The following is a 14052-nucleotide window of genomic DNA, read 5'->3' on the forward strand; positions in this document are numbered from 1 at the left end:
TCTAAAAAGTTTGAACCATGTTTCTATCCACACAGCCCACCTCAATAAGCATTTTGTTTTCTTCGCAGGGCAAAAAAAAACACATCCATGGCTCTATGAGTGGATGCTTACCTATTTTTCTCAGTTCCATTGAGCTTTCAAACTGCTGTCCTTCAACAAGTAGTAAAACTGCAAGGTTAATTCCTGAATACAGTGTTGACTGGAGTTCAAACCCTTTGCGGTACCTGCAGAGAAGAGTCAGGAGCTCACGTCTCATTGAATAACAAATACTGCATAGTTTTGGTAGCCATTTTCAGCTATCAATTTACTGGAAGGACTAAATGGCTAGTCAGTGGCCCTGATGCATTGCAAAGAACTCTCGGAAAGAAGGAACTCGTCTTATGTTGAGAAACAAAAACTTGTTTAGCTGTATGTTAGTCACTACTTTCTGTAGTTTTGTGAAAATAAAACTTAAACTGCTAAACTCATACATATAACAGAACATTATTTTATTGTATTATTCATATGAGAAAAGCAATGAAAGTATTAGTCTTCAGTGCAAGTTTTACAAATTATCTCCAAAGTGCTTTGTTTTAAAGCTTTACTCTCATTAGAGTTTACTGAGATACTGAGATAATGCAGTTATCAATATTGTTCCTTAAACACAGTAGACCTTTCTATGTCATCCAAGGTGGGCACCATCCTTGCACAAAGGATCAACATATGTCCCATGAGCTCACTCGCTTTTTATTTTGACCCTAAAGCAGATTTTCTTCGAAAAGTTAAGTGAATCATCCTATACTCATTGTATTCACTCTGTACAGAAGCAAGAAAACATATCCAAATACCTGGTGCTCAGTAAATCACTCAAATCAAACCATTAAAAAAGTAGAAAAGAGGAACTTCTGAACTTCTATATTATACAGCTCTGCTTTTCATAACTGTAAAAGCCTGAAGAAGTTTTTAAAGAAAGATTTTGGGCTTTCTTCAGTTACCATTCAATAGCATGATCTCGACTGCTGATATCTTTACAGTCAGAGTCAAGAAACATATCCTTATATATCCTTCCACATAAGCAAAACATATCTGGAGCAGGGTGATCACACGTCTGCAGGACCTGAAGCATGACTTGTAGTGCCTTCTCCCTGTCACCTGCATTATTCCTTCTGAAATCAAAAACAAAGAATAAAATTAATGACTTCAGATCTCAAACAGTAACTGCAAGATAGTAGAATAGTGTTTTTCACTGCTTACCCTGTAACTCATCCATCATTACTATATACAGACTTCATTTACAATTACGTTTGCATATTGGTTGGTTGATAAAAAACAAATTCTCCATATCCGTATTCTTATATCATGGATTCCTACTTCTATCTCACCTAACTACTGATTTATGCCCTGAATTCCTCAATGAAAGAAAATCTGTCATCCCACGCAATTCCTCCTTGTGTAAGCAGACAGATTCTGCGGATACTCCAGTGAGAAACAAATGCCTGCTTAGTGATCATTCCTGAAAATAGTCATATAAAGCTGACCATCTGCAACAGTCTGTCTGACAGCTCATTCAGCTGTTGTCATGATTTTTACTCTTGAATCCAGAGGCTCCAGAGCCAGTACTTGACAATACTGACTGAGTACAGGAGAAGTCAGGTCAATACTTCTTCAGCCAAAAGAGTGATTGAGCTCAATACGGTGACTGAACTACAAGAAAAATAGAAGTTTAAAAATGACCTATACTTCTCTCTTTATGTTCTTCATACTGAAGAAAAATTTGGAAAACAACTGTTGTCATAAACCTTTTTTGTCAAATATGTATCAATTGTATCAGTAAGAAAAAAAATTGATCAGTGATCAAATATAATTTCAGTTCTTTATTGTCATTAAACTGAACATTCCATTCTTTGTCTCTGTTTTATATTTTTCAGTTTAGAACTCACTATTTACTTAGAACAAACAAAACTATTTGTCAGCAAGGATAAAGCAAGCAGCCTTTTTTTTTCCTCTTTTTAATCATTCAGAAGACTTAAAACATTCACCAGTTTCTTTTCAGAACTGTTTCCAACTTTCTGCTCCTTACCCAGGTATCCAAGAACAGGCTTAAAAGTACCATGACTACTTTGTCAGAAATACCACCAATAACAATTTCCGGTAAACTTAGTATTTGTGTGTCCTAGAAGGATTAATATTTTTTGTAAACTGGCTCAGCTCCTTGGGTAACTAGCTAATGCATTAAAATCAATAAAAACACACTGCAGCAAAAAGAACAACCAAACAAAAAAATCCCTCAGGCTTCTATACACATTAGGCAATGAAGAATATCTAATAACAGATTTGTAGCTGTCTGTGCAGCAGTTACCTAGCTCTAATGCCAGTGGCATTGTATAATCAATGAATATACAGATGTTATAATTAAGAAATAGACAAGAAAGTTAAGCTAAACAAGTTATCACGCTAAAGAAGAATGGATGGAAAGCTTACCCTTGTCCTGGGCTCACTGAGAAGACTGCAAGAGGAGTGATCTCCAAAAGAGAACCATAGCAGTAGTCAGCTCTTAAATGGGGTCTAGGAGAGGTGCAGCCAGGCTCCCCCCTTCCAGCATCGTAGGTGAATTGCCTTCACCTGTGCTCCCAGGGCTGACTCATTGCTCACCTCAGGTGGTCAATCAGAGGTTCAGGCCATGATTCAGCAGTTCCCATACAGGCATACAGCAAACTTTCAAAGCAAGTACTTGTATATTTTTAAAACATTTTTACTTCAAATTGACTGTTGCTCTGAAAGTAACACTGGTCATCTCTAATGAGCACTTAAGGACAAAATGTATATCTTTATTCAGTTTCAAGGGAAATAAAAAGAAATTTAAAAGTGGGGGGTAAATCTATGGTACTGGTCAACACGCCTTAACCAAACCTGCTCTGAACTAACCAGAGTCTCTGAGACAAGTTTCACTGTTGTTAATGTGAACAAAGAGAATCACAGAATCATTAAGATTGGAAAAAATCTTTAACACTACCTAGTCCAACCATCAACCCATCACAACCACATCCACTAACCATGCCTCTCAGTGCTGCATTCACACAGTTCTTGAACACTTTCAGGGATGGTGACTCCTGGGTAGCCTGTGTCAATGACCCACCATTCTATTGGAGAAGAAATTTTCCCTAATATCCAATCTGAAGCTCCCGTGGTGCAACTTGAGGCCATTCCCTCTCATCCTATCACTGTTAACTGGGAGAAGAGGCCATCTTGCCACAACCTCCTCTGAAGAGTTGTAGAGGTTTTAAATTATGTTAAAAATTTTCTGGAGAACAGGTACTGAAAGACCACATACAGTGACGGCGTAAGTCTTGTTTCCTCAGATATACCCAAACTAACTCCTTAAGTGGAGGCTACGTGAAGTGACTGTACTCATTTATTTAATAACAGTTCTATCTAACTATATTTTGTAGGGATCTTAAACTTGGCTATTTTAGAAGTAACATAGAGGACAAAGAGAAAACATCTTGTACATATGAAAAAAGAATGACAAAAATAGACAAAAAACAGACATGAAAGAAGAAAGTTGGGTAAACAGAACTAAATTAGGCCCTAAGCTATAAGTCCAGTAGCTTCCCAGTAAACAAGTGTGTAACATAGTCGTAGAATTCAGCATGTATTCAATCTTATGGTGAAATGGCAAGAAAAAATTGACTGCTTCCAAGACAAACAGACTCACCTCTGTCTTGTGTAAAAACAGGTTAAATGTTAATGATAACATTAACATGTGTTACATACTGATTGAAACAGACTCACTTTAAAAAAAAAATACAATGCATAAAGCAAGATTGGTTAAAGTAGAAAAGTGCAAAAGTTAACTATTCTGGATATCATAGGATAAACCTGTGCTCATGAAAGAAAATACACAGAGCATTTCAAAACAACAAGAACTAAAGAAACAGTGTACTAAAGCACTCGAAACAAAAGTAAAGATTTCTGTCTCCGAGCAGGAAATGTGTGATTTATTCAGTTCATAAAAGGTAAGAAACAATTCTCCATTAAAAATATATTGTTCAGTGCTAAAATTTTCTTAAACTATATATTAACCTAACACAAGTTATTATTAAAATCAGCTTAGATAGCTTTGTATAAATGGTATTTTTAGCATTATTAACATAATTTGATGATTCTGCATTATAAACCAGTATATCAATTATAATAATATGCAAATTTAGGAAAAGTTATCACTTTCTAAAGCAATCCCAAAAAGAGAAGACTAACTGAGAAGGGAAACAAACAAACAGAATTGGAAAAATTCATACTTCAAGCTACAAGCAAACTTCTCTTGTCAACATGAAGATACACTGTTTGCTTATGTACAGTACCTGTTGCACTGGACCATGATGTATTTTCACTTGTTCCATATCCCACAGTTTGGAATCTGCATGTCTGAAAACAGACCTGTGATGCTTTGAAGGCCTGTTTGGCATTGCAGTACAATGTCAGAAAAGAGATTACCATATACCCTCAAGGCACTGACTTCTATTTTTCTTACCCACTAGCAATGACATGAGCTTCCCCATGCTCCCCACAGCCTCTCCAAGTAGGGAAAGCTGAAGCTCTGAATGTTATAATGGGCAGTCATGGATAGAAAGCAGAAAACGTTATCTTTATTGCAGTAAATCGGTGCATTAAGTGAGACTGATTCTGTAAAGCAAATCTCCTGAATATGAATTACAGATAGGACCATTCACTGAATTTTACCTGCTCCTTGGTTACAGGCCAGCTTGCACTGAAATATGTACATTCCTTAATGGTATGACACACTCTAATCATTTTAGAGAAGAAATACTAATTTGAAATAGGTACTTTTCATTGGCAGTCTTCAACGTACAATCTGTTAGCCTTTTCATGGCTGGGATACGATGCGACTTAAACAACTCTGCATGTACATACAGTGAAAACATGAGTTGGTCTTCTTGATTGCTTTGGTTGGTTTGGGGTTGAGCAATTCCTAAAATTACTTCTGAGAATTCTTTCAAAATAAAGTTTGCCCTTCCAAAACTTAGTTTAATGATAAATGAGTTTGAATAAATTGTAGTATTAATCAATTTTCTGACACTACCTGAAAACAGAATACACACTATGGGAGAGCTGTTAACAATACTATTTTTTTTTTCTTTATTAGTACCATCTTAGTTTTCTCAGTACAAACTTTGCCTTGCTAAAACTAGCATAGAAAATAAATAAAGCATAATCAGGCTAAATTATAGAATCATAAAATATTCCAAGATGGAAAGGACCCATAAGGATCCTTTTAACTCCTGGAAACATGATAAATGCAAGAGTCACTGCCAGTTGGGAAATAACTTGGAGTTACTTCAAAATACTTACAAATCCCAGTATGAAAACGTCCCCATATTCAATAAAACACTACCATAATACCACCAGACACACATAAATGAAAGCAAGGAATTAAGAGGACATGAGTATTTAAAAAAGAAAGTTGTAGGATTGGAAAGAAACACGAAGTAGGGAAAGAACAATTATCAATGGTATGGAAGAGTTTCTACATGCAATGGGACAACCCCCTGCTCTCTCCTTGCCTCTTCGTAGCTGTTGATATTTAAGGGATCTAAGATACAAAGTTTCAGATTAAAAATTCACAAACAGCTAAGGGCACCAGAAATATTCCCTCTGGAGATCAGTCCTGCCCCATCGCTCATCTCCAAAATTCTCTAGGCCTCTTCCTTATGAAGCTCAAAAATAATTTGTTAGGGTTTACTTTGGTTAGTTCAAGTTTTCTCTGAGTCTCTGCTAAGGAAGAAAGGTTACAGAAGTAGCAATAGACCAGCGTTTACAGAAAAGAGAATCTCTTTGCAAATCTATCCTCCTTTTCCATTCTCAAATTTACTTGATAAACACAAAATTTACTGCTCTGTCTCAGGAAGTCCCTGAACCATAAGCTGGCAGATGCATCCTCTTGCATAAGAATAAGATGCTGAGTGGCTTAAGAATGTCTCCGTGACTTCGCAGCAGATGAGCTGAATTGCTCCTAACTACGCAGAAATCTACACAGTGATTTCAAAAAAGTCATAATTTTTGAGAATTGAAATAATCGATTTGATTAGAATTATTTCTACATAAACTCTCACCTGAAAAAAAAACCCACTAATTAATTAATTAGAGAGTAAAGACTCACTTCACTGAGAATGCAGTTCAACTGAAGAACCTTCAATATTCACGATAGTGGATGAGGAAACAATCCCAAATTGGTTACTGTGACTAGAACTAAATTTGCAGGCCTCTAGATAGCCATGGCAATGGAAAAAACCTAGCTTCTTTTTTCCTTGTGCATGCTGTGGATGTTTTGTGCAAACCACTTATAAAAAATGAGGAACCTCATGATGTGATTTTTCTATATAAAGGTAATCAGAAAACAGAACATTTCAAACAACCCAGTGCTTCTCAATGGGAATAATTTACTTTGGCTACCATTATTCACAATTACTAACAATTTTCTACTTGCACCCTATTACTCTCTTCCCTTGCTAATTGCTTTTTATGTGTGTATTACATATGTTGCTTGTTAAAATATGCATGCTGAGTTTAGTAACAGTGACTGCAATGTCCTCATCTTTAACAATTAACGATGTAATTGCCTGGGAAAGAAACTGAAGTCTTCACATCTCTGACTTTATGCCTGGTCTGAGTTTTGTCTTACAGTAGCCAGAATCTACTCTGTTTGAAAAAAAATATTGGCATAACCTTTGGCCTCTTTGCAAGCTTCCAGAATTTGAAATTGACTTAATGTCTGGTAGGTCCAGTTTTGCTAAGTAAGGCCGAAGTATTTATTCGAATGTAAGTAAGGCAGTCCAGAGGAGGGTGACAGAGATGATGGGGGGCCTGGAGCACCTCTGTCATGAGGAAAAGCTGAGAGAGTTGGGGCTGTTTGGCTTGGACAAGACTGAGGGGGGATCTTGTCAGTGCTTAAGGAGGGAGTCAAGTACATGGGGCCAGGCACTCTTCCATGGTGTCCAGTGACAGAATAAGGGGCAACAGGCACAAACTGGAACACAGGAAGTTCCATCTGAACATGAGGAAGAACTTCTCTACTGTGAGAGTGACAGAGCACTGGAACAGGCTGCCCATGAGAGGCTGTGGAGTCTCCTCTGGAGGTATTCCAAATCCAGCTTTGACACTTTCCTGCATAATCTGCTGTAAGAATATTGCTTAAGCAGGGAGTTAGACTAGATGATCTCCATAGGTCCCTTCCAGACCCTATGATTCTGTGATGTACTTTGTTCCTGCTAGGCTCAGTTAGTGATACTGTGCAACATTTACCATTCTATTGATTTTAGCATTCCAAACAGTTCAAGTAAAAACACAGTTCTGTATTTTTATGAATAGACTCTGATAAACCTTCATTAAAGTAATTGTTAAAACCGACAGAAAGAAAAAAGGTGGTTCAAAAGTCCCATGGAAGGTGCTAAAAGCAACACTTTAGGGGTCATTTTTTACTTAACTGAACTTGTTCTGAGTGTTCCAGTCCTAAACTCTGGACTTTGATCCAGCATTTTGTTCCAAGGCACAACACCTTCTGTAAAGGTTGAATTCCACATTCTTTTTGATGAAAACTTGGTCATTCATTTCTTTAAAAAATTCCATAGCAACGTTTAGATTGTTCCCAGAACAGAGGTGAAGTCATGTTGGTTAAGGCTAATGCTGAATTTAATGAAATCAGCCAATGGGGAAAGCAGGTGCATGAGCAAATCCATTTATTCTTTGACAAGGGGTCTATTGCTACTTTCAAAACAACACTGAAGATTCAATGGCACGAAGACCATGTACTACTCAATATACAAAGTTTTTAAGATAAAGAGGGTAAAGAACTGTACTAGTTTTATTACGCACAGGTAAATGGCAAGGTTTTAAAAACTGTTGTCCAATCAAATCAGGTTTTCCTAAGGACAAGACATGATCCAATGACGACTGCAATGTCTTGAGTCAAAATATGCCAAATTCTCTTTGTAGAAACAACTTCTCAAGAGATCATAAGGATAACTTCAGGAGATTTGAATTTTAGAAGCTTTCAAAGATCAAGTCTGCAATTTTTAGGGGTTGGGGAAAAAAAAAAAGGTGGAAAAAAACCATACCATACCACTGTACAGTCAGGAAACAAACTACAACATGGTTTAAAATGCATATCATCACAAGAAGCAGTAAACCACTACTTTAAAATGCAAGCTTATATTGTACATTAAAATTTTACACTAAAAACTTGTTTTTCCTTATTTTTAAGAAACACAATGTGATCAGCGTATTTCAACAGATGGGATAAATACCAGACCAAACAGCAAAATTCTCTGCCTTCATTTGTTCAGAACTAAATTTTCTGAGAGATATACCTTAGCAGAACAAGTTACAAGACTAAATAAAAGGTTCATCAGCTGAGACTTAGTAATTCATTATACGAAGAGCTGAGGAGAATCAGGACACACTGCGTTCATTTCCATTCTTAGAAAACAAAACCACACACCACAACAACGTAAGCCAAATTATGCATCAAAATTAATTATTTATTCTTCTCTTTCCTAAAAAGATTTTGACGTCATTCAAGTTCATGTTATAGTTCCAAATATAGTTTAAAAAAATAGTTAACTTTTTCCTTGAGGAGTTTGGAAATTGGGAATAATTTGGGGATTAATTTCTTCACATAAAGGCACTTACCATTGCAATCAATTAATGTTTCAGAACTGTTTTTTTTTTGTTTTTTTTTTTTTTCTTTTTAAATTGAAAACATATATTTTATACGGGGTTTATGCCTTCAAAAAAAATCTCTAATGGCAAGTTATCATAAAAGCACAGCCATCAGAATTATGTGTATTGTCAATCATGCTGTGTACTCTGAGAATACTATTCAGTAATAATCAATACTTTATTCTTCCTGATATCTCTTCAGGCTACTTGCTACTGCATCACATTTAGATGATCACTAAGCTTATTAACAAACCACCAGACCTTTTTCAAAAATCACTGTCTTCTATGAACTTTCCAACTCACATGTACTGCATTCTTTGTTCCTATACATACAGCCTGTAAATGGCTGCATGAGAATGAACTTCATCTGTAGGGAACACATTATATAAAACAGTAAGAAACTGTTTCTTGACAATGAGGAAGTGATACCTGATTCTTTTTTCTGAGCAGCAATTTTATATTTACTCCTAAGTTTGTCAAAACTGTCAAATGGTTTCAAATGGAGTTATTACCACTATCTATAAATCGTCACACATGCAGACAGAAAATCCCCTTTTTCTGGTAAGATTTTCCCATCAATGACTGCTTTTCTAAATCTGTTACTAAGTTCTTAAGACCCTTTGTATGCCATCCTGATGCTGTGCAGTACCAATTTTTAGTTTAATGGCAGGTCTCAACTATAAATAACATGTGGATTTCATCTAAGCAGTTACTTCCATTAATGCATTTAATTTTGCGTGTATAAAATCTACTTTCTGATACAATCTTAATATATCTTCTTTAGAAACGGAGCAAATATTATACATATGAACAGTAGAAATGTTTTGCTATCTAGAAGAGTTCAACAATATATTTTATAATATATAATACACACACACACACATATATATATATATGTATATATATATATAAATTATATATATATATTTTTGTGCTTCCTAATCTAGAAAAGCTGAATCAGGAAATAGCCTGTATGTGCAGATTGCCTTTCAACCTTTCAAGGAAGCTGCTTCATGAATAGGTACTCATAGACCAACTAACACTTGTTATGTATCACTTCCAAATCTATAATGCTAAACTTTGTGGGATGTTCAGAATCAGAGACTCAGAACATTCTCAGCCTGACCAAAAAACCACTGGTATCAATGAAATCTTTCACCAGCGGCCTTTGGAACGGATCCTTATCGTCTGCACTACAGATTTAAGTATAACCCCATTTGAAACAACAGCAATATAATGAAACATGCTCAAACAGCAATCCTTACCTGTTCAAAGCAAATGCATAATGAAACTTAATGTTGTGTTGATCAGCCAGGTCACATGTAGGAAGCATTTCTAGTGTTTCTACCAGCTTCACCATAGCATCATAGTCCTGGTAGGAATACAACAAAATTTAAAATTTAAAAAAAAAAAAAAAAAAAAAAAAAAAGACAGAAATACAGAAGCTTGAGATCACCTCCAGCAGAGGAAAGTATCAGTAACCTAAAATTTATCATGACAGCTAGACAGGCCATGACAATGCTGCACCTTTTCCCCACCAATACGAGAGAACTGATTGCTGACATCAGGATTGCAGGCTGCCTAGGCTGTAGTGACCATGCAACAGCGCAGTTCAAACTCTTTAGCAATATTAGACAGGCAAAGAGTAAACTCAGGAAGCTTAGTTTTACGAAAACCTACTTCCAGCTCTTTGAAGAGTTCATCAATAAAACTCCCTGGGAATCTGTCCTCAAGGACAAGAGAGCAGAGCAGAGCTGGCAGATCTTAAAGGAAGATCTTAGGACACACGTGCTCTCCATCCACAGGTGTATGAAGTCAGGAAAGGAAGGAAAGAGATGGACATGGCAGAAGTGGGACCAGCTGGTTAAACTGGAGAGTAAGAAGAAAATGCACTGGCAGTGGAAGCAGGGACTGTAAAATTGGGAGGAACATAGGGATACTGCTCGGCTGTTTAAGGTCAGGAAAACCAAGGCCCAACTGGAACTGGGCTTGGCAAGGGGCACAAAGAAGGATAAGAAAGGCTTCTCTAGGTACCAGAAACTGAAAGTCAAGTAGGGTGTACCCTCCCCACTAAGCAATACAAGAAGGTTCGTAACAACAAACAAGGAAAAGGCTAAAATACTTAACAACATTTTTCTCTCAGTCTTCACAAGCGACTCCCTTACAGACAGCCCTTGAGTGGACAGTTCATAAGGTGGGAACTAGGGGAGCATTGCCCCTCCTGATGTAAGCAAAGATCAAGTGCATGACTCCAGAGGAACCTGAACAGCTGTAAGTCTATGGATCCCAAAGAAACGCATCCCAGAGTCCTGAGGAAATTAGCTGAATCAGTTGCCAAGCCATTGTCAATATTTGAAAAAAAGTCGTGACAGTCATATGAAGTCCCTGGTGACTGGAAAAAAGACAACGCCACACTTATTTTTAAGAAGGGTAGAAATGGTGATCTAGGAAAGTACCAACCTGTCAACCTCACCCCTGTGCTTGGGAAGATCATGGAGTTTCACAGAAGCTGTGATAAAGACAAGAAAGACAGAGGAGAATGGGAGATCTAGCATGGCCTCACCAAGGGAATCTGCTGCTTGAAAAGCCTTGCCGCTGTTTATGATGGCATAACTGCATCAGTGGCAAGAGAAGAGCCACTGATATCATCTATCTGGACACCAGTAAGGCTTTGACACTGTATACCCCACAACATCCTTTTCTCCAAATTGGAAGGACACGGATTTGATGGGTGGATTGTTCAATCCACAAAGAACTGGTTGTGAGATTGTGCCCAGAGAGTGGTGGCCAATAGCTCAAAGTCCAGTTAGAGAACAGTGACAAATGGTGTCCCTTAAAGGTAGTACTGGGACCGGTTCTCTTTAATACGTGCATCAAAGACATTGATAGTGGGATTGAGTGTAATTTCAGTAAGTTTGCAGATGACAACAAGCTGTGTGATGCAGATGGCACACCTGAGTACAGGATGTTATTCAGAGAGATCTAGACAGGGTGAAACAGCGGGCCCACGAGAACCTCATGAGGTTCCATAAAGCCAAGAGCAGGGTGTTGCACCCGGGCCATGGAAACCTCTGCTATCAGTACAAAGTGGGGGATGAAAGGATGGAGCACATCCTTCCAGAAAAGGACCTGAGGGTACGGGTGGATGGCAAGCTAGATTAGCCAGCAATTTGCCCTCATATCCCAGAAAGCCAACTATATCTTGGGCTGCATCCAAAGAAGTGGGGTGAGCAGGTCAAAAGAAATGATTCTGCCCCTCTACTTTGCACTGGTGACACTTCACCTGGAGTACTATATCCAGATGTGGAGTCCTCCGTACAAACCTGAAAGTGGCCTTTCAGTACATAAAGGAGGGCTATAAGAAAGGAGACAGACTCTGTAACAGGGTCTGTTGTAACAGGACAAGGGCACATGGTTTCAAACTAAAAGAGGGGTGGTTTAGATTGGATATTTTTTTTACAATGAGAGTGGGAGAGGCACCAGTACAGATTGCCCAGAGAGGTGGTGGATGCCTGGGGACAGTCCAGGTCAGGCTGGATGTGGCTCTGAGCACCATGATGTAGCTGTAGGCGTCTTGTTCGCTGTGGGGGAATTGGACTAAATGGCCTTTAAAGGTCGCTTCCAACTCAAAAGATTCTGTGATTGCATGACAGTGTCTCAGGTGACTTTCCTTAGAAGTGGGTCAATACTTTTCTTTTCCTCCATTCAGCGCCAATTCCTCCATGCAATCCAGAATACCCTTAGCCATTTACCAGCACTAGGAATCAGAAGTGTTGAGTCTGGCTGTTTCAAGCTTTATTGAGTGCTTCTGATGAATTACACTTCATCAGGTCACTGCAAAATTCTATTTTGCATAGCTTGTTTTGCAGAACTTCAGCTGGCTGTGAATTCATTTTACTTTTTCAGGAGGTTACCAACATGTACACTGCTGAATTGGCCAGCTCACTGAGATCACGGATGGTCTCACACTACTTAATCTGTGCGTTCAATATATATTTAAGTGTGATTACATTTCTCCAGGAAGACATTTCAAAGGAGTGCAAATGCTCACCAGAGGTGACAAAAAATGATATGGATAAGAAGCAGCAGGGGAATATAAATCTCAGAATGAAAAGTTGGGTGATGCAGAGTGATACAGTCACCCACTGCTCTCATGTCTCATTTGTACTTGCCAATAACCAACTTAACTCCTGAAGGAAAAAAAAAACAAACAACTGTTGAATGGTTGGAAGTCCATTTTAAAAGTGGTATCAAACACAGAGCCTGGAAGCTCAGAAATACAGTGTGTAAGCTGCATTTAAACAAAATCACGAAAAAAAGGTGTGCCTACTTTTTAAAAAGAAATTAGTGTTTCATTCAATTACAGTTAACAACTTGGACACTTCTGGTCAATACACTGGTCAAAAGAAATATTTTATTAGTTTCCAAACTGGAAGAGAGCAAGAAGGGGCAGGGAAGAAAAGAGCAAAAATCTATTTTGCTTGGATCAGCTTTCATTATTTATATATTTTAAGAAGGTTAAAAATGACAGAAAGTAAGCAGGAAAGTCTCCTAATTAGTGTCTCTTGTTCACAAGTAAAATAAATAAGAGTCTACAGCCCCTTATAGCTTAGTGGTCAAGTCAAACTGTTAGTGCAAAAATCTAAGGGTCAGCTTTGAATCACTCTTTAACAAACGAAGTCTCAAGAACAAGCAAGTTGCAAAATCCCATAGTAAAATCACCTTCTTTAGTCTTTAGAAACATACCTGTATATCTCGGTAAGAAAGAAGCAGGTTTATGACAATGTCAGAAGTCAGCACTTCAGTATTATCCATACGAAGCTTAATTCTAGCCAGCTCCTTAGCCAGTTCATCTCCTTGGTACTTCTCTCTAGCCTTCCTAATATCATTTAGCAGTGTTTCTTTATAATAGGCACTGAAGAAGACAGACATGGAAAGAAGACTTTAGATATTTCTTATGAAACAGAATCACTTAGCTTAGAAAACACCTTCAAGATCACCAAGTCCAACCACCAATGTGACCTACTAAATCCTATCACTAACCCATGCCCCTTGGTGCCACACATCTCTTAAATACAGTGATGGGGTCTCCACCATCACACTGAGCAGGGGAGGGCAACTATGAAACATAGCTGTATTTCTAATAAAAAGTACCATTTCCTCAGAGAGAAAACTACATCAAATGTTTCATCTAAACCTAAATTTTTCACCAGTTCATACGTCCACCTTGCTTCACCTCAGTCTATTGGGCTATGTATCAATACCAGGATTTTGAGATGATTTTTTTTTGCCACAGTAGAACTGGTGCTTTTTTGGTCCACTACTGACAAATACAGA

General features: G+C 37.7%; 1 protein-coding gene across 1 annotated transcript in view; it reads right to left on the minus strand.

The window, feature by feature from the left end:
* The window catches only part of MAP3K15 (mitogen-activated protein kinase kinase kinase 15), a gene marked incomplete at both ends in the record, with an annotated part of 70505 nt that overhangs the window by 28805 nt on the left and 27648 nt on the right, over positions 1 to 14052 (minus strand). The window contains 4 exons of the mRNA XM_079546932.1: positions 112 to 224; positions 975 to 1145; positions 9981 to 10087; positions 13462 to 13630. Of these exons, the coding sequence (XP_079403058.1) occupies positions 112 to 224; positions 975 to 1145; positions 9981 to 10087; positions 13462 to 13630 (560 nt within the window). The remainder of the gene's footprint in view (positions 1 to 111; positions 225 to 974; positions 1146 to 9980; positions 10088 to 13461; positions 13631 to 14052) is intronic.

Source organism: Tetrao urogallus (genome assembly GCF_951394365.1).
Source record: "Tetrao urogallus genome assembly, chromosome: 1".
Lineage (NCBI taxonomy): Eukaryota > Metazoa > Chordata > Aves > Galliformes > Phasianidae > Tetrao > Tetrao urogallus.